Below are 22,144 nucleotides of genomic sequence, written 5' to 3'. Positions count from 1 at the left end.
TATGTTCACTTTCATACTGGTAGTCAAAATAGTAGTTATGAAAACCGACATATTGAGTGCCTGTGGACTTCATTTAAACAGAATTGCAAAGTCTTGCAATGTTAAAGCAATGTTAGATGTGGCTTGCAGCATAATAATAGAAAAGTTTGAATCCAATTTCTACAGCAAACTTCTGCCAGATAAACCATATTAGCAACTTCTGTGTACTCAGCTATGAAAATTACACATTCTGAAGTTGGAGGAAAATGAAAGTTTTTGAATTGGATTTAACAGTTCCTTAGCTGGCATATTTTCAGTGGATGTGAACATGTAATATGCAACGAGGGTAACCAGCCAACCACCTTCCCATCCACTCTCAAACCAAGTGGCAAGATTGCAGCCCACTGGCCATTTTGAGCTTGTTAACAATTGAGCTTGATAACAATGATACATTGTCTATGGCATGCGAGTGATATTGAAAAGCCTGGTTTTTCAGCCTGGGGTGCATCTTTTAGTGGGTGCCTTGGATGCATTGAGAGCATACTCCCAAGATCTTACCACCTCCTTGCTCCTCCTCAACTGGCCTTCCAAGCCAGCCCACCCTCATCATACCTTTACTTCTGGACTCCCTGATCCCCTTACATCCTAAAAGCTCAGGATTTACCTTAACCCAGGATCTATTACATTTCTTCCTCAGGCTTTCTGACAGTCTCAGCAGTGCCCGTAACTGATTTTTGGTGCTGCTCAAATTGTCAGAGCCATGGCCCAATCTGATTAACTGGGAGCTCTCGAGGGCATGACTTTCTACCATTGAGGAGCCGAAGTCTAAACCTCACTCTGCTTGATCCTCCATAATGTGTTATTGATGCAGGTTCTGAATCTCATTAATGAATGGTGAATACCTTATTTCCATGGTATTTGCATCTCATTATTACCTGATGCTGTCTCATTTTTATGCAGACGTAAAGAAGGTGCCAATTCCTGATATGCAAGTCAGAGCAGTTACCTGGCAGCAGCATCTCACCACTTGCTTTTCTATACCATTTCCCTGCATGCTCCATGGACACCATCCTTTCATCCATGTAAGTCAGCATGGCTAAAGCATATCATTAGGGATGATTTTGGAACAACTCAAAACACCACTTCAGCCTTTTCGGATTTCATCCAGATGCTTTGGGATACTTATGAACTGCATGCTTCTTCCAGGTCACTTTGCACATAGATAGACATATAAAACTCACATATCCACGCAGAATGCACCTCATGGCTCCTAGTTTTATTTCTTAGCATTTACTTGGAGGCTGCCAACCAATGTGGCTTGCATTTTGTTTTAGTGCACAAGATCCTCACTGCTAAGGTAAAGGCCGACAGTCTCTGTGGCTTGCATTGCTTTTTTCATAGAGGGGGAGGCAGGCAATTTGTCAGAATTCTGAGCACTGAACGGTCAAGGAAGTAGATAGGTTGCTGTATGACACAGTGCTGCATCAATATTACACTTACTGTAAAATGTGCCAGCAATACACACAATTGCTTCAGCCAAATGCTTATGTCTGAAAGTGAAAGGGGACCAGTCTTTAGTGGGGTTAAGGAGGACTACACTTAGGCAGGAGTTGCCTCCACACTCAGTCAAGGGGACTAAGCAACTCAAGTCAAAGGGGCTTGTGATAGTCAGGCAGGTGCTTGGTCTTACCAGGTTTTGGGCATTTGTGTCCTTGTAGTCTAGCAACTGGGCCTCAGTCCGTTGTGAAGAACACAAAGAAGAGTCACATCAGACTTGAAGCATTAACTCACATTTTCTCCAAACATGCTGCCAAACCTCTTGGCTTTCTCCAGCATTCTCTCCTCTTATTTCAGATTTCTAGCATCTACAGTATTTTGCTGTTATTCTTTATGAAAGCTTAGATTGGACAAATAATTTTCCTCTCTCTCCCTATCTTAGTTGAGAAGTAGAGAAGATTGTGCATTATCTCCCTTCTATTTGATGTTTCACAAATGATATGTTTGAGGACAACATAGAGGTATATCAAGCTGATTGATAAGTCAGAACCTACCCTGCACATTTTCCATCACACTGGAAACAAACAGTTAAAATCCAGACTTAGGACACAACTGTTAGAATGCCTTGGTGAATGCTTGATGTGAGAACAAGTTCACATTCATGATTTGATAATATATTGACACCTTTTAGAGTGAGTTCAACTGTTTGTGATGCTGCTTGAACACCAGGACATGGAAAATCAAAGCCACATCAAGCGTCATGAAACATCTAGTATTTTCACCTGAATTCAGCTGGTCTATTGATACTTGTTTAGACAGCCTGCCTCATTGCTGGGAGCAGGCATAGCAATTTTATCACTGAGGCTTGAGATTTTCCCAGTTCAGGTAAAGTATAAGTTCACAACAGAAGGTCTTAGGTGGACAATCTGTGGAATGTTTACCAAGTTCTGATGGTAGGTTGTTCAATCAGAGCTGTTTGAATTCCATTAGGATCGCAGCAAACCCTTGTCAATCCATAGCTATTAGATATCATCAACCTATTCCTTTGCCCTTTTAGACTTAAGTAAATGGCTATGTTCTAATCGACAATGTATCGACATCACACCAAACAGAAATTCAAAGTGAAATGTTCCGCATTTTGATTTGGAGGCATACTGAAATATTCATTTACAAAACTGAGTAAAATAGTTTGGAATCGAATGAATTTTACACTAAATTAGCACTAACTAAACTGTTACTGAAGACATAGGTTTACCATATCTTACTGAGATTTAAAATATCACAAAGAGAATAGACTGTCTTACTGATCCGATTCATCAGGGTGGACCAGGGATCATAATTTTAAGTTATATAAGATCAGATCTAGATTAGATATTAGAAGATTTTTTTTAATCCAAGGAAGAAGCAAGCTGTCAGCTTTTGCCTTTCTCGCCTATTCACTGAATTCCCTCAAGCAAGAACTACATCTGCTTCTACCTCAGAGGAAAATAAAGTCTTACAAAGTTAAATATTGAATGGGATCAGGATCAGAGTCATCTCCTGGACAAACTTTAGTCAGTTACATAAAGAGTTGGAAAGCGATCTCCCAGATGTTTGGGAATATACCCAATAGTTTGAAACCCAGAGATGTAAATTTGCATTTTGTTTTGATGCTTCTAATAACAGAAGCCAAAAATCATTATTACGTTTCATGTTCACATCATTGTCCAATAAGAGAAGGCAATCTTCCAATCATAATATCTCAACAACTTGGGGCATCACGGTGGTTCAGGGGTTAGCACTGCTGCCTCACAGCTCCAGAGATCCTGCTTAGATTTCAGCTTTGGGTGACAATCTGTGTGGAGTTTACACATTCTCCTCGTGTCTGCGTGGGTTTCTGCCAGGTGCTCCTTTTTCCACCCACAGACTAAAGATGCGTGGGTTAGGTGGATTAGCCATGCTAAATTACACCATAGTGTCCAGGGATGTGCAGATGAGGTTTATTAACCATTGTAATATTGGGGCTATGGGTTAGGGTAGAGGGTCTGGGTATGGGAATGAAGGTCTTCTGGGTGGGTGCAGACTTGATGGGATGCATGGTATCTTTCCACTCTCGGGATTCTATGATTCTAACAACAACAGAAAATAATAAAATATTCAATAGTTCAGATAACATCTGTGGTGACAGAGAAACAGTTAAATCATCAAACAAAATGTTAATTATGTCTCTCTCTCTCTCTGCAGAAGGAGAATGATCTATGGGGTATTCTGGCATTTTCTGGTTTTATTTCACAATGCCAGCACCTGCAGTAATTTCCTTTGATGGGAGATAAACACCTTATTATTCTCTGATACTGGCCTGCTAGCTTCTGAGTTTCAAAGAATGAAAAGAAATTAATTGAATATTTAGTTGATTCCACTTGTGGGAATAAATAGTTAGTGTAAATAGTCTTGTTGTTTGCAGACTTGAAAGAGGACCTATTAATCAGGTCACCTGCTCCAGATAGTGGTTCATGAACTTAAAATTGAAAAGTGCTTTTGGGGACCTCAAACAAATTCACTGAGTTGCAAAGGTAATCACAACCAACTGGTTTTGAAATTACATTATAATTGGACCAATAAAGTGCCACAAATGAAGTATGGTGATTTGGATAATTTCTGAAGTGCTACTTGCCAAGATACTACAAATATCCCCATCCTCAATGATTGGACAGCCCAAAAGCTAAGACTACAGCAGTTGCAACAATCTTCAGCCAGAAGTATCAAATGGATGATCCATCTCAGACACTTTCAGATGTCTCCAGCATCATTGCTTTCAATCAATGTAATGAGCTCCACTTAATATCAAAAATGGATGAAGGCACAGGATACTGCAAAAGCTATGGGCCCTGGCAACATTCCAGTAATAATATTGATGACTTGTGCCCAAGAACTTGCTGAACCCTAGTCAAACTGTACCAGTACAGCTACAACACTGGCATCTACCCAACAAAGTGATAGTGGCACCTGGCACACAGGAAGGTGGTCAGAAATCACATGACACCAGGTTTTAGTCAAACAAGTTTATTTGAAATCAGAAGCTTTCAAAGCGCTGGCCCTTCATTAGGTGGAGTGAAGGGAAGCACACAGGCACAGAATTTCTAGGCAGAGAGATGAAAAAATAGTACAAATGGTGTGATTAAAGTGACGACAGACTGGATAATAAGAATCTGCAGGTAATCGAAAGTGTCAGATAGTGTGAGTAAAGAGTCAACGGCTGAATAGCAAGTGAAGGAATGACTTATGATCCAATTAATTGAGGCAGAGAGATAATTAACAAAATATTTTAAAAAAAGATAGTTTGGAGACAAACCGAATGGCTGGAATAACATGATGGATATAACAGCCGCATGCTGAAGGTCTAACCAAAGCAACAAGTAAAAAAAACTGTACAAACTGATTATGTAGAGTGATCATATGAACTTGCTATGAACGTCTGAAGTTATGAACTTATGATTCTTTACCTTAATTAGTCTGTGCTTGTGCACTTGCCTTCACATCACTTGACGAAGGAGCAGAGCTCCGAAAGCTTGTGATTTCAAATAAACGTGTTAGACTATAACCTGGTGTCATGTTATTTCTGCTGAAACTTTATTGCTGGAACAGCACAGCAGGTCAGGCAGCTGTGCTGTTCCAGCAATAAAGTTTCAGCTATGCTGTGCTGTTCCAGCAATAAAGTTTCAGCTGCTGCCTGACCTGCTGTGCTGTTCCAGCAATAAAGTTTCAGCTGCTGCCTGACCTGCTGTGCTGTTCCAGCAATAAAGTTTCAGCTAGCTGCCTGACCTGCTGTGCTGTTCCAGCAATAAAGTTTCAGCTTTGATCTCCAGCGTCTGCAGACCTCACTTTCTCCCCGTCATGTTATTTCTGGCCTTGTCTACTCGACCAGCACCTCCACAAAACAGGAAAATAGTTGTGGTTGTTGGAGATCAGTCATCTCAGCTCCAGGACATCTCTGCAGGAGTTCCTCAGGCTCGTGTTCTAGGCCCAATCATCTTCAGCCACTTCATCAATGACCTTCCCTTCATCATAAGCTCTGAAATTGGCATGTTTGCTGATGATTGCACAATATTCAACACCATTCGCAACTCCTCAGATATTGAAGCAGCCTATGTCCAATTTATGTAAGACCTGACAATATCCAAGTTTGGGCTGACAAGCGGCAAGCGACATTCACACCATGAATGTCAGACAATAAGCAGCTCAAACAAAACAGAGTCCAGTCATCACCAGTTGACATTCAATGTATTATCATTAATGAATTCCCACCATCAACATTTGGGGAGATACCATTGACCAGAAACTGAACTGGATTAGCTATATAAATACAGTGGCTAAAAGAGTAGGTCTGAGGCAAAGAGTCCTGCAGCAAGTAAATTTTACTCCTGACTTTCCATCATCTCCAAAGCAAGTATCAAGAGTATGATGGAATGTTCTCCAATTGCTTGGATGTGTGCACTCCAACAATACTCAATAAGCTTGACATCATCCAAGGCAAAGCAGCCCACTTGATTGTTTGTGGATGTGGTGCCATTCACATCCTACACTGATGCACAGTAGTAGCACTATTTACTATCTATAAAATGTACTGCAGGTATTCACCAAGGTTCCTTAGATAGCATCTTCCAAACCCATGACCATTCCATCTAGAAAGACAATGGCAGTAGAGAAATAGGAAAACCATCGCCTATAAGTTCCCCTCCAAGTCACTCACCTTCCTGACTTGGAAATACATCGCTGTTCTTTCTCTGGTTGGTCAAAACCTTAGAACTCTCTCCCTAACAGTGTTGTGGAGGCACTTGCAACAAATGGACTACTGCAGCTCAAGAAGGCCGTTTATCATCACCTTCTCAAGGGGAACTAGAGAGGAATAATCAATGATGGCCCAGCCAGCGACACCCATGTCCCATGACTGAATAGAGAAAAAAAACTAGAAACTATATGGTTAATTTTGACTTTAAAAACTATGTGGTTGAGCTGGAAGGAAAGGTAAAATATACAAAAACTCAAACCTGAATACAACTCACTTCACATCTGCCCACCTCTTGTTTTAAGGGAGGTATATAGAACTCTGGGCAAAAACCAATGACTCACAAAAGGAGAGTTGCTTATTTAGTATTTTGTTGTGGCAACGGCCAAGATTTTATCCATATTTTGGGTTAAGTGTTGGCCACTGCATTTCTTGCCTTTAAGAAACTAGGAATGTAAAAGAAGAAAGGACTGATGGATGGAATAGAGTGTGAAATTAACAAAGATACAAATAAAGTGGACTGATCTTTTGAAAGAAATTCCAAAAATAATTCAATTCTGAAGGAATGAGAATGCATACATTAAAATTAAATATTAGTAAAAGGGAGGATTTTTTTTTTGTCAGTAATTAAGATTTACCATGCTGTTAAAAATCCACTTAGGTCTGAGTGCAATTGCCCTACCATTTTCTTGCATATTACTGTAGATCATGAGATGATCATGGTCTAATTTGAATTTCAATATTGAGTTTCTTGGCAAGGAATTGGAGCAGTAAGTTCATGAGGGAGCAGAATAAACAGGTCAGCAAATTCTAGATTTCTTCATTTAACTGTGCAAGTACAAATTCCTGGAGAATGTATTCCAATTCACTCTCAAATAAGTGTGAGTGCTCTTAGCTTCCACCATTACTCAAGGCAAAATTTTAGCCAAAATAAATGCTTCTTTCCTGAACAAGGTGATTATCAGGTAAATAGATTATCTGAGTTATTTGTAAATTTGCTGTGAGCAGTACAATGGAGAAGGGTAATTTGTTAATGCAATAATCATTTATTCAGTAATAACATAAAACTCATCATGTTCACTACTAATAACAAAAGGAGCATTGCCCTTCCACAAATGTATCAGCAAGTCAATTTTGCTGACTGGAATGAGAAATGTAGAGTTTACAGCAGAAAGTGGAGAAACACCAGGAAGTCTGGGCTTCATTAGCACAATAAACATTTCCGAATGCCATCAACGGAGGTAAGGCAGAACACTGATATGACAGGGAAGATACTGCAAGCAATACTCCCTCACCTGAAGCTCCATATGATTATTATCTCAATTAAAACAACACTAAACAATAGTAAACAACAATAAACATTCTATTTCCCAATTATTTCCTCCCCCAGACCACTGATGACAGATTAGCATCATCTTTAAAGTACACTATGTAAAATCAAGGCTGGAAACTTAATGCATGTTTCTGCAGACATGAAGTATAAACTATGCTTTAAGATGTAAAGCCAATATTCCGTCCCAATGATGTTGCAGTGAATTATAGTAAAACATTAATTCCGCTATCATTTTTAGTTATAATTAAATGAAACTGCTAATGTAAAGCACAAACTAGAGCAAAGATATGAACAGCAAAATAATGTTTGAAATTCATTTGAGTACTCCCAATGCTCATAAGTGCATTAGTTCTATCACTGTCTTGGAGATTAAGCTGTTTCTGTGGCACAGCCAAATTGTCTTTGCTGCATAGGTTACATTATCTGAAATGAATGATTCAATCTTCCAGGTAGTGTTAGAAAAATAGGTGTTGAGAAAGAATAATTCAAACAAACTTTTATTCCACATTCTGTCGTAGGGCATTCTAATTTAGTATTTGAGATAATACATCCAAGATACAATATTTACAATAAATTAACTCAAGAAATCTTGCTAAGTGTAAACCAAAACACATGAAGAAGCCTCTGTTAAAGGACAGAAACCTCTGTTGTTTGGAAAGTTTTTTTCCAGTTAAAGGCATCCTTGAAATACTTAAATATCAAGTTTAAATAAAACGGTTTAAAAGTAGATGTTTTGTTCTCTATATATTCAGGGTTTTTGCTGTATTTTTCAAAATTCTTCCTTACTGCTGTTCTCTGTAAAACAAAACTTGGCCCCAACTGCATAGTTTTATGCAAACCAAAGAAAAAAAAATGCTTTCAATAAAAATTACACAAACATGACAGCAACAGGTTACAATACTTACCTTGAGCTTGCATTTGGTTTTAGTTTATACTGTGTTGAAAGAAATTCAGCATTTAAAGCTCTAGTCTGTCTAGTAACTGCAAGTATACCTAATTCTAGAGACTTATCGCCATCTATTTGCAAGCTATGTAATTGTTCCATCGATAAATTAAAATGCATTTAGAAAAATGTTGTCCAGGCTTCTTAAATGTTTAACTACTGGCAAACTAGTTATTTGAAAAATATAACCTTTGTGTATTTCTCTTTATGGTTTCTAGATACACAATCTCGAGGGATTCTATGTTGTTTCCGTATAGCAAAACATTCTGCAGCAACGGTCACCACAAGCAACTCACCAGAAGAACATTCTAAATGAAATAATATGTCATGCATATTTTTAAAAACTCAGTTAACAATAAATAATGATGAATTTTTGAAATATGTAAAACAGAAATAGTTACCAAGGAAGTGTCGAGGAATTTACAAAACAGAAATAAAACAATAAAAGTATCATAATTACTATAGTAACAATTACTTGATTCTAAACAAACATACAAATATTGCTAAAGCACTCTTTGTCTAATAGATCACAAAATATTTAATCAAAGCTGCATGGCTTTCAATATTTTTTCAGATGTCAAAGGATTTGGATTTTACTTACCGGAGCAAATATCACCATACACATTTACAGAAATTATAATCCAATTTCACTCCACAAACAAATTGGGTCTGGCACATAGTAAAAGTAAGGGTATCAAGTTCTTTTCGATGGACAGTATCTTCTAGTCTCACTTTATCAATAAATGTGGAGCAAAAATAAATCAGTGTGAGGCAAAGAAAGATATACCAAATTAGGCAGGTACCTCAGTTGCATTTGTTTGAGGGCATATCAGTCACATTAGAGAAGAAATGCTGCAATCTTACTGGAGGAATCTGAGTGTGTAAAAAAAGTGGGCAGACTTTTCAGGAGCCGCAAAGCTCACGACAGCTTATAAAGTTGATGAAACGTAGGAAGGTATTCAATTTAGCTAGTGCAGTGTGCAATAACAATTGGCCTGCAGAAGTTTTCTGGCATCAAAGCAGAAATAAATTTGACATGCTACTGCACATAAATTAACCTTTATTCAACAGAAAAAATGTTATATTTTATTTTGAAGACTCTGTATAGCCAAAATATAATTCAATTTGCATAAAATATTCTCGTTCATTTCTGAATGTCTTCTGCACAATACAGTAGGTTTGTCAAAGAGGTTGAAGCTATTAAAAATTGCTCTGCAGTAGAGACAAGAACAAATAGATCATATCAAAATTGACTGGTGACTGCAATAATTAAAGTTCTCCCAGATATGTATGTCTATACCAAATTCTTTGTACATGTACATTATAGTATGCCTTTAGTGTCAGAATTTAACTATTTTTAACGAATTATGATGGAATGTACACTTGCTTTCAACTGCTGTTATTTTGTTTCAGCGCTAATCAAATTTTTGACTAATGATAATTATTCAATTCCAAATGTTGAACCTCAGGACAGATAGAAAACATCTGCATTTTAAAATTGGTGATGGTTCTATCTATCACTGCCACCAGTGTACAATGAGTAACAACAATGGAACTAATAGAAAGAAAATCATTAATTTAATAAAGCAGGCTCGACATAGTGCAATAGGTCACCCAATTTCAAATTAGTCTCAATTGACTAACTATAGTCTCCAGTCCCTCTTACTCTACATGTATCTCATCTTTATTTATTATCCTAACCATCAAAATATCCCAGATGCCCATTGCCTGATCACTTAATGTACTCTAATTAATCAGTCTAATTATTTTTTCTGATTAGACATTTACTATATGATGCTTAATTATTCAAAAGTTCAGCTGGTGTACTGCACTACACGAGTGAAAATAGATTATAAATTTATTGGACCTATCTGCACATTATGGCCACTGGTACATCTTCAAATACTCCAATTAATCTTGATATTTAGCTATTTCTTCACAATAAATGCATTAATGAACTATTTTCTATTATCAATGATTCTATTTTGACTGTTCTGGCTGCAAAGAATTGCACAATGTTTTTATTTCCTGACAACAAAAAATATTTACATCATAGTTGTCAGGATACAAACAACCAAAGGGCAATCAATAAACTAATATTTGCATAATTTATTCAACAGTGGGTACCGGGACATACTATCCACATAAAACAGATCTAAAGATGCTTGTATATGAGTAACCTTGTAAGTAACAAATTAGAAACCAACTCTGTAACTTTGGACTGTAAACATATTATATGTATTAAAAGTATCTTTAGACATTATTGACAGACGTCTACAATTTGTCATTTCAATCATTAATTTAGTAAATTTAATCAAGGCATTTAAGAGGGCATTATTTGGATAAAAAGTAATGTGCAAGAATATAATGAAAAACCAGAAGATTGACAATAGGTAATATATTCATTTAATGGGCAGGCGTACGACCCATAGACTGAATGGCCTCCATCTCCACTTTAGCACTTCTGTGATTCTGTGAATTACTTCCTGCTTAAGTTTTATGTTCTGAAGCTGTCCCCAAGCTGTCAATTAAAGAACTGAATCAGCAAGTGCAATGCTATTACTGGTACTCTCTTGATAACTCTGTCATTAACATTTAGTTAAATTGTAAGGTTGCATGCTTGAGTCAAGAGGTTGTTGAAGAATAATCTTGTCTAACTTCAAGACATTTAATACCCTACTCCTTCATTTTTTGATTATTAATTCACCTTTAGCCTCAAAATTCCTGGCAATAATTTTCTTTTTGCAAACATTATTTACTCTTAGTCTGCAACAGACAGTATGCAGTGTACAGTTGAAATTATATGATTGTAAAATGTAAGTTAGTATATACAGTGCGGGGGCAATTAAAGCACATTCTCAAGTTAACGCATAGTTGTTAAATTACTATGTGGCATCAGTCTATACTCCCATAAGTTATGTTTATACTTTAGGTTTGGAGTTCCTTGTATTGAATGGTGCTATTTACATTAAAACAAGTTAGTCATGCCAAAAAAACAATAGTTTTTTAAATTGTAACTATAACTAAATTTCAAACACATTTCATTGACTATACAACATAGAACAGTACAGCATAGTACAGGCCCTTCAGCCCTCGATGTTGTGCCGGTCTTCTATCATACACTAAGATCAGACTAATCTACATACCCATCATTGTACTAACTTCCATGTGCCTATCCAAGAGTTGCTTAATTGTCCCTAATGTATTGGATTCTACTACCACTGCCAGCAGTATATTCCACGCACCCACCACTCGCTGAGTGAAGAACCTACCTCTGACATCTCCCCTAAACCTTCCTCCAATCACCTTAAATTATGCCCCCTCATGACAGACATTTCTGCCATGGGCAAAAGTCTCTGGCTATCCACTCTATCTATGCCTCTCAACATCTTATATACCTCTATCAAGTCACCTCTCATCCTTTTTCGCTCCAATGAGAAAATCCCTAGCTCCCTCAATCTTTCTTCATAAGACATATCCTCCAATCCTGCATCCTGGTAAATCTATTTCCTCTACACCCTCTCTAAAGCTTCCGCATCTTTCCTATAATGAGCCGACCCGAACTGAACACAATATTCCAAGTGTGGTCTAACCAGGACTCCATACAGTTGCAGCATAATCTCATGGCTCTTAAACTCAATCTTCCTGCTAATTAACATTTAGTTAATGTTAATGAAAGCCAACACACCATACACCTTCTTAACAACCCTATCAACTTGGATGGAAATTCTGAGGGATCCATAGACATGGACCCCAAGACCCCTCTGTTCCTCCACACTACCAAGAATCCTACCTTTCACCCTGTATTTTGCATTCAAACTCGACCTTCCAAACTGAATGACTTCACACTTTTCCAGATTGAACTCCATCTGCCACTTATCAGCCAAGTTCTGCATTCTATCAATGTCTTGTTGCAACCTACAACAGCCCTCCACACTATCCTCAATGTCACCAACCTTTGACCCATTGACAGTGAAGAAATATATTTAATGTCAGAACAGTGAGTGACTTGGGAAAGTTTTTGCACAAGTTGCTTTCCCATGTAACAGTTGGCCTTGTCCTTTGAGATGGTAGTGGTTGTGAGTTTGGAAGGTTATGTATATGGAACATAGGAATAGAAGTAGGCCATTCAGCTCCTTGAATGTGTTCCATCATTCAATGAGATCATGGCTAGTCTGTGGCCTAACTTCATGTCCCTTTGGCCCATATCCCTTATTAACTTTGCTTAATAAAAATTCATCTATCTCAGATTTAAAGTAACAACTGATCTAACATCCACTTGTGTACGAGAGTTTCAAACGTCTATCACCATTTGTGTCGAGAGTTTTGGTGAATTTCTGTAATGCATCTTGTAGATAGTACACATTGCTAATACTGTGAGACATGAAATTAAATATCATGAAGTAATGTTTTTTGGAAGAAGGTGGATAAACATCATAAATTAAATGAACAACTCTTAGGAGGGTGGAGATCTGGAAATGCTAGAAACTAAATTGGAAAAAACCTGAATCCATTCTCTTCTAGATTTGTTGGATGTGATTTGAGGGGTGGGTGACCAATAGGGAAAACGTGTTGGTCATTTGAAGATTACAATAAGGATGCATGCACACACTTTAATGGTCAGTCTATTTTTAACCTCAAGTGGTGGATTTCCAGACTTTGGGAAACTTGCTGGCTTAAAGGAAATGAGATGGGCTTAAGTTAGAGCCATAATAAAACCTCACATGAGCTGGGGGAAGGAGAATTGTGCCCTTCAGGCCTACAAACCTGCCAGTAAATGTCCTACATTTCAGGAATCAGTTTCTTTATCACACTGAATACCATTGGGATCTGGGCTAGAGATTACATTACATTGAAAGTTATGGTCTTGATAGAGAACCAGGTTAATGAGGTCATTGCGGCCTCCTGACTGGTTTTAATTAACTGAAAGGGGGCAAACAGGAAATTTCGGAAACAATGAAGCAGAAGTAAGCCATTCAGCTCCCTGAAGTTGCTCTGCCATTCTAAATCACGGCTGATCATCTAGGTCAGCGCCATATTCTCCTACTAAACCAATATCCCTTGATGTCACTAGTAATTAGAAACCAATCAACCTCTGTCTAGAACTTACTTAATGACTGAGCTTCCATAGGTCTCTGAGATGGAGAATCCCAAAGATTCAGCACTTGGTGAGTGAAGATGTTCTTCTACATTATAGTCTTACATTAACCTTATTGGCTGTCTTTTTTTTGTTGCTTCCAGCAGACATGGCGGCAGGGTGTGGGGGAGCAGGGTGAGAGGGATAAAGCAGAAAGTGGGAGGAGGGAGACAGAGGAATGAACAGAGCATGTGCTTACTCATGATACTCTAGCCCTCTTGTGTGCAAGCAATTTAATGGACCAGCTGGTCCTGGTTTCCTGCCCCTTTCAAATCCATGTGTACTTTTTAAGGCACATTTAATCATAGAGTACCTGTTTAGAACTAACAAATTATTTATAATGAGAGCAAATCGCTAAGAAGTATTTTTTACAAAGCTTATTGATGTTTCTCACATTTGCAGCAATCAATGAATGAAACATACAACTCTTTGCTGTGTTTTCAAAACTTATGATTTAATGAATCTCAGAACAAAAACATTTAGACGAGATCAATGGTGTTTATGAGAATGTATTCTGGTGCTTTAGTCGTAATTTATAACATAGCACATACTAAAAAGCAAACACCTTTGTACGGGGAAGAAAGTCAACTCACATTAACTTATTAGATAGTAAGAAATAGCTTTCATTTAGTGTAATTAATTAGATTTTTCTTTGAAAGGCTGAAAGAAATTAGATTCATAGTATGGTTAGTTTTGCAGAACGTGTCCCAAAGTGGGGATTGAACCATTTGCAGCTATTTCTGGAACAAGTCACCATTCTTATAAGCATGCCAATGCCAATGGGAAATGCCTGCTCGGTAAGTGTACGCAGTAGGTGAAACATGATATCATTCAGCTCCTAATACTGATTTGCATCCAACCTGCATTGCGGACCTCACAAGTCCTGTTAATGCCCTCTCTTAAATATTCTTAGCTGAACATGCATTCAGCTGATAGAGAGACCTCCTAAAACAGTCAGATTGTTGATACACCTTAGAGCCCACTGCTACTCCCCTGGCTTGCACCTTAGTAATCCCATTGAGCTTCAAAGACACAGATTGCTGGAGTGTTGTGAGGGCTTGTATACTCTTTTGAGCATTGGTGGCATGATAGCAGTAGTTTGAACTTGTATGGCAATGAGTGTAGATCTCATATTTCAGATTGAGCTGGCTCCTAGCCTATCTAGCCTCCAGGACTCCCTGAAGTAAAGAATTCCAGACATTCATTGGCAACTGGGAAAAGAAAGTCCTCTGCATCTCAGTTTTAAATGAGTGTCCCCTTTATCTTCAACTCTATCCCCTAGTTCAAGACTTCCCGACAAATGGAAACATCTTCTCATCATCTCCCTCATCAAGTCCTCTCAGAATCTTGCATATTTCAATAAGATTACTCCTTATTCTTCTAAATTTGAATGAAAAAACATGTAATCTGTTTAACCATTCTTGACAAATCAACCTCTTCATCTTAGAAATCAGTCAAGTGAACCTCTTTTGAAATGTCTCCAATGCTAGTGTATCCTTTCTTAAAATGGGACCAAAACTTTACACAGTACTCCAAGTGCAGCCTCAACTTCCCTCAACTTTTCAAACTTAAGTCCCTTAAAAAGAAAAGGGCACAATCCAATTGCCTTTTTAATTACTTGCTGCACCTGTTTTTATGCCAGATCCAAGATCTGTCAGTGCGGTGTATTTTTGGGAGATTCTCTATTTAAACATATTCTACCTTTTGATTCTTCCTACTAAACTTCCTACTAAACCTCGCATTAGGCCCCATCTGCCAAGTTTTGCCCACTCACTCAACCTATCTTCATAGCTTAGCAGATTCTTTACGTCCTCATCATAACATACCCACACAACTAAGTAAGGCAACTCTTCGGGGGCCTAATACACGACTCCTACCCATGACTCCTTTCCCTTGATATTCCTTATTTCCACACAAATTAATTCTGCATCTCATGAAAGAGTAAAGAAGAATATCAGAGAGAATATTGCACTGTGTTTGAGGCATGTACTTGTCAGAGCTAAAAAGATCAGAAATGTGAACGTGAGGCGTAGATCATTGTTTGGTGTGTGAGGGTGTGTGAGGGTGAGCCGGAGCCTCCGAATATTGGGTATGAAGTCTGACTGCTTAAAGATGAATGACAGGCCTGAGTTGCACTGTGCAGCAAGAAAGGTTGGTGGTGTAATAGATAGATGTATTCATTTACTGGACTGTGCATGCGTAATTGAACTTCTCACAGAAGATCTTGAAGTATTGGTCTGTGACTTCACGTCTATGGATGGCTGCTTTCATTTCTTTCTTACTGCTTACCTTGGAGAGCTTCCTGAACTCTTTCTTTCTTCCTAGCCGCTACATCAGAGTCTTTAGTGCCACATCAGAGAATATGAATGCCTTCATTCTAGTCTGCTTTTGCATATTTCATAATGGGCACCTTTGTTTGTAACCATTTAAGTTCTCTTTATTAATTATGTTTCACTTTTTTAAAAAGTTGCTTATGAAATCAGCTTCCAATACCAGCTTCCAGTACGTGTAATGTTCCCGATTCTGATAAGTTCTGGTGGTTGAGGAACTGCCATGGCGAATGTGTCAGTGAGTCATTGTCCCCATACTTTTGTTTAGTTCAACAAAGGCTCAATACCTGCATACTCACTTAATCCTACAGAAGACAGATCCCTGAGCTACGCAAGTGGAAGCTCAACTGATAACCTTCACTTGGTTGTCAATGTAATTCTTAGGGTAATTGTAATTGCCTAGCAAGTGTAGCACTTGTCAACCAATCAACACCCTTTTCTCAGGCAGAGCAGGACTTCATTGGTGAGGCTCCTGATTGGCCAAGAAGCCGACTAGCCAGGACCTAAGTACCTAACTGATGCTTGCTCTGGCAGACTTCCTCACTGGTCGGGGCAAGGGCTTAGTTGCTCCAAAAGTCATCTACCCTGACACTTTGAGCACAGAACACAAATGTCAGCAATAGGATGAAAGCCTCAGTATCCTTGAGTTTTGCGTGTGGGTTTAGCAGCTCACAGTCGGCTAACTCCCATTCAGATTGAGGTTATTAATGCAAAACTTTGGTCAAATTCTCTTTCATTTTCCAAAACATTCTTTGTTATTAACTAAATCCTTCTCCTGATAGTTGTCATAGTCATCTCTTTACAGTTTTATTTTAAAATTTATTTTCTTTATCATGAGGGGTACATTAGATTTGCATGTTCTACTTCTTCCCTTCAAAATAATGCACCTAGTTTGAATCTAAGAGACTTCTTCTCTGAATGTCTTCCATTGCTGCATTGCTATTTTACCCTTCAGTCTACTTGTGTTCAGTCCATTCATTTATCCCTGAAATTAGCCTTGACATTAGAGATTCACGGCTAGACATTAATAATCAATGTACGCCAAAACCAAGATGCCCAAGGGTTGCTTAGAGACCAAGGCAAAACATAGTGCTGATTGTACTCTCTTAAAAGTTAATAATCAAGGAGTTCTTGATTGGATGAGATGAAGAGAGTCGTATATAACATTTCATGGGATTGGTGCTGTATTTTCTAAAGTCTTTGACTTAATGCATACGTTGTGCTAGCCTCTACACTCCAGTCTTCTCCATGACATGCTTCATTGCTTAGCAAAGACAACACCAGGCAACCCAATTCCAATTTTAAAAAAAACCATTAAAAAGAAAGCAGGAACAAAGTGAAAGAGGCCAAGAGATTGACGACAAGGCAACTAGAGAGAAAGACATTGCTAAGGATGAGAACTAAGGCATGAAACAACACGAAGTGACACATTAACAAGTAGTTGCTGACAGATGAGAGACAGAGCAGATCATGCAAAAAAGCAGAAATTAGAAACAGTATGAGTCCCCTTCAAAGAAGCTGCATAATAGATATTGATAGTTGTAATGGTTGCATTTGAGATTCAGGTCCATCTATTAAAGCTGCAGATGTAGAATACATCATTTGATTATTATACTAAGCTTTAACACATTGAGTTTTTCGTAAGTTACAGCATGAAATTCCTAATAGCCAGGTCACAGTTACTTCCTCCAATGAAATCACATAACGAGATGGCACAATGCTAAAATACTATTGTCCCAGCTGCAACATAATAATTGAAGTCAGCGTGACAGAACCCACTCTGGCACTTAATTACATAACTCCAGCTGTTACAAAACTGGTGGAATCAGGCTTACAAGTAATTCATTTTAAGATGCTGAATGAAATGGGCTGTACACTCATGCATATACTGTATCCTGCCAAAGTGCCTGTAGGAGCCAGTGGTTGTCCATGTTGAAACATTACCCAGAATGCCATTGATTACTATTGTTAAGTACATTAGATGCCCTCAAGGTAATTTTTCTAAGCACATACACCACCCTTTTGCCCTTGCCTACCCTCATCCTTTGGATACCGATATGATTGGGCGGAGAAGTGATTTTAAACTGAACTAATTTTACTGCCTTTGGAAAATGGGGAATAACAGCAAGTATTTCATTTGATCCTGTGGGTTTCCCACCTGACAATTTAAGTTAAAACTAATTCTCATCATACTTCCAACTGAGTTTCATTAATAAGCTTACTAAAATTCACTGATCCAAATAATTGTTTAGCCTCTATTAGTTATCGCTTACATCCTGAAATTCTCAATGTGAACAATTAGCAGTCACCTTGCCCATGATTCATTAAGAATGTTTTCTCAGAGATCTGTCTCTTACCTCACTGTAAAGATACACTATAATTTGTTGATAATTATACATTTGCAGAAAATTCTATGGATATACATTGAATCAAAGAATGGACTCCAATTGCACTATCAGGAATGGTGGCACTGATTGGTCGCTTCAAAGTACTTAGATATGGGAAAGTTTTCTTTAATTCATGTTGTTCTTTAAAACATCTTATTTTTACAAACCACAGTGAAAAAAATGCCATTCAGTTTAATGCCCAAAATTAAGAAGTGTTGACTTAAGGTGCATTAAAATTCCATTATATATTCAAAGTGTTAGAATGACATAGGAAACAAAGACAAAGCATTTTAGTGAGCACCAGAAACATACAAAAACTTGGGAAGAGTGGTAGTCTTTTACACAATGTATATTAATTTCCTGTAACATTCAGGTGACAATAATTCAAATACCATTTCATAATGTCACTCTAATTCAAATGTTCTAGTATCTCAGTTCAAACCACATAAGAAACATACAAGTGTAGTATCTATTGATATGTCAGAAAATCTGCCATAACCAAACACAATTGAAACAATGCTGCACCATAACATTCAGCCAGCCACATCTTTCTCTCTGCTGCAGATGTGCCATTGTTGCTATGATATTATGTACTCAGCTGTTGGCTACTGAACCAATATTAACATTTCTGTATATAAGGATTTTTTCTGATGAGGAAAATAGCACTAGAGAGGTTTGAAAGGAGCTCCACCAATTCACCAAATATCATGCACTCCAAATTCCCCAAACAGGTCCAAATACATCTACGTTTGTGCATGAATAGCCAAGAACCAGGTTAAGGCTTTGGCACAATGCAGTGAAGTAAGTTCAGGTGGCATCATAACAGCAACCACTGGATAAACAGAAGGTTATAATTAGTTAAGAAGCTGTTGTGGAATCCACAGATTCATTTTCTGGAGGGTCTTCACACAAAGATGCACTGGTTAACCAGTAGAATGTCTGCATGTGAGTTTGAATCACTTTGAAAGGTATGCAGTAGCTATCACAGAAACATAGAAATTTAGAATAATTAGGGGGAACTGAAATTTTCAGGCTATGGGGGCTTTACTAAAGATATGGAAATTAGAAAAGGATGCAAGAACAGCATCATTCAATAGAACAGCAATACAAAGAAGGGATTTTGGCAGGATAATTAGCCAATTGGAACACTATCGTCTAGAATTTTGTTTACCTGCTGGTACAAACTAGGCATGAGGATTGATCAATATGCCTGAATGGGTAGAACTTAGGCAAATTTGATACTGGGCTCAGACTTAATGTAAATTATACTGATGAATTACAGACACTGTATCTATAAACACATGAAAATCAGGAAGAGCAGTTTAGTCAGGGTTTTATAAAGAGGCTGCTGTAAGCCACCCCAGTTGGAGAAAAAATAGCCTTTTTGAATGATGGTATTATTCTCTCGGTCGTTGTTGGTTCTGTCAGCGATTCCCCATGCTACATTAATCTGCCATTCTGTTATGAAAGGGGTTCAGTCAGCTTGGCAGGAAGAAAGGTTATGCTTAAAGGGACCAACAGAAATATTTGTTTTTGATGAGGGTTGCCAATCCTCCAGGATTTGCCTGGACTTTCTAGTCTCTGAATAAAAAGACATTTAAAAAATATTGGTTGCTTTTGTGATTTTGTTTGAACATGTCTTATCGCCAGATGTAAAGACTGCAAATGTTGAAATAAAGACTGTTTGGCTGACAGTCAAGCATCACCCAATTAAGTAATGAGTCTTGTTGCTTTCCAGTTGGTATAAGAAGACAATATATCATAAGGATGGAAGTGTTGCCAACTAATGGTTGGGGCATAGGGGAGAAGTCATGCACTAGGATATTCAGGAATAGACATCAGAGTTGATAACCATAGCTACCATCATGAGGACTCTTACTGTACAGTTACATGGAATGCACCGCTCCTGACTTTGCAGATAGTGAGGAGGATGTACAATAACTACACATGCAGAAATAGAGTACATCAGACTAACAGTCAGCTTGACTGGATTAACCAGTGCTGAGAGGGAAGGCTACTTAAAGGGACTGAACAGTTGGAGTTGCTGATATTTTCAGGTTTCTTAAAAATGCATGAGCTGAAGAGGTGAATTTTTTTAGAGAAAAATCCATTTGATTAAAATTTATTTACTCAAAGATTCAACCTGTCTATTTAGAACTGCCAGTTCTTGAATCCAAAAATGAGTTGATATCACTGAATATTTGATTCGGCCACACAAGCAAATACTTGACTGAAAACTACAGTGCTTAGATGAACAAAATATTTCTGTTTGAATTACATTATTTCTTTATCGACACTGTAGTGCTCCCAAAAATCTATGGACTGTGAATCCAATAGGTATACTAAGTGTGCTCTCACTGCAGCCCATTAGTATCCACTCTGCTTGAATTTGTGGGGTTAGCACCATATGCACCAAATATTCAGGGAATACTTAGTTGGAGTCCATGACGACTTGTGCACATCTTATGCATTCACTGTGTTAAACGGCATGAAAATCTGACATATGCCTGTCATTCTGCTGTTATCAGACTTTTGAATGGGTCTCTTTAATATTAATGTTGATCTCTGTCTGCACCTCCTCCATAGCTTTAACATTGTGTCCTGCGCTCTGTTCTGTTACCCTGATGCATGGTACGATCTGCCTGTCAAGCACATAAGCCAACACTTTTCACTTTACCTTGGTACATATGACAGTAATAAATCAAATCAAATCAACTCAAAGGGCTGTCAAAGACTCTGCCCAAAGACCTGCACACCTTGCTCTTAAACCCATATAATGGGCTTAACTGGGAAAATAGTAATTGCAAATTGAAGTATTGATCCAGTTCTGCTTCCTATGCATGTTAAGTAATGGGCACACTTACAAGGTTAAATCAGGTAGTCATGAAACTTCAACCATCAATATGCCTTTAATTTTGATCCTAGCTTTACAAGAACCATTTTAGCAGAGTCTTATTAGATTGTGTATAACCCCAATTTAAAGCCATGAATGGAAATCAGTATCTTTTAAGTATTATGGGTATTTCAACATTTCCTGAAGCTGTGCCTTTAGGAAAAAATACTGAAAGAATGGTTGCAAAATAGATGATTTTTTTTTGTAAGGTATGGATTATTCAAAGAAATACAATCAGATAAAAATTCAAATTTTATGAGACAATTATTTTTTAAAATTATGATTAGTTTGGTAATAAATCCATTTACATCTGATCACTCATGAATGTGCTATTGACTGCTGTTTCTGTATCTTGTTTTTAGTATCTGTTGGTATTAGAAATGCTCCAAATGAGTCCAAGGGATTCATTTTTTTGAACAAACATATGGTCATGAGGTGAGGGGACCACTTAAATTGATTAGAGAAAAAATGATAATCCAAAGCTCGGAAACCACCTCTCCAGCCTTTGTTTCAAGTTTCAAAAATAAACCAAGCAAAGCATGTGAGTTGACTAAAAACATTTGAACAGTGCCCATCAAACAATGAAAAATAGTGCAGCCAAAATGTCTGACGGTTGAAATATTATTGCTAGAGACGAAGTATTAGCTTTGTTCCTGTGTTTGGGAACCATTAAAAGCAAGAGTCATTGGATTTTATCAGATCAAAAAAAAACTCATGTATTAAAATTATGTAGCAAGTACTCCAGACAGGAGGATAAGTAAGTGAGTGTGTCATGTTATTATTTTAGAATGATTTTATGACAGGTAGGATAGTCAGAAGAAAACTGTACTTATGGTAGTGCAAGAAATTGGGAATCAAATACAAATAGAACAATTGGACA

General features: G+C 37.7%; 1 protein-coding gene across 2 annotated transcripts in view; it reads right to left on the bottom strand.

Moving 5' to 3' along the window:
• synpra (synaptoporin a) overlaps positions 1-22,144 on the bottom strand; it is a 380,152-nt gene that overhangs the window by 150,312 nt on the left and 207,696 nt on the right. Inside the window, exon 1 of one of the 2 annotated variants that reach the window (XM_087994404.1) lies at positions 9,119-9,297. The exons of the other annotated variant lie outside the window; for it this stretch is intronic. Coding sequence (XP_087850530.1) covers positions 9,119-9,142 — 24 coding nt within the window. The 5' untranslated portion in view covers positions 9,143-9,297. Of the gene's footprint in view, positions 1-9,118; positions 9,298-22,144 lie in introns of those variants that run through there. 2 annotated transcript variants of the gene reach the window in all.

Source organism: Chiloscyllium plagiosum, unplaced genomic scaffold (genome assembly GCF_037043375.1).
Source record: "Chiloscyllium plagiosum isolate Xiang-an unplaced genomic scaffold, Cpla_swu_hap1 HiC_scaffold_14, whole genome shotgun sequence".
Classification (NCBI taxonomy): Eukaryota; Metazoa; Chordata; class Chondrichthyes; order Orectolobiformes; family Hemiscylliidae; genus Chiloscyllium; species Chiloscyllium plagiosum.
This window is presented reverse-complemented; position numbering and strand designations above follow the sequence as displayed.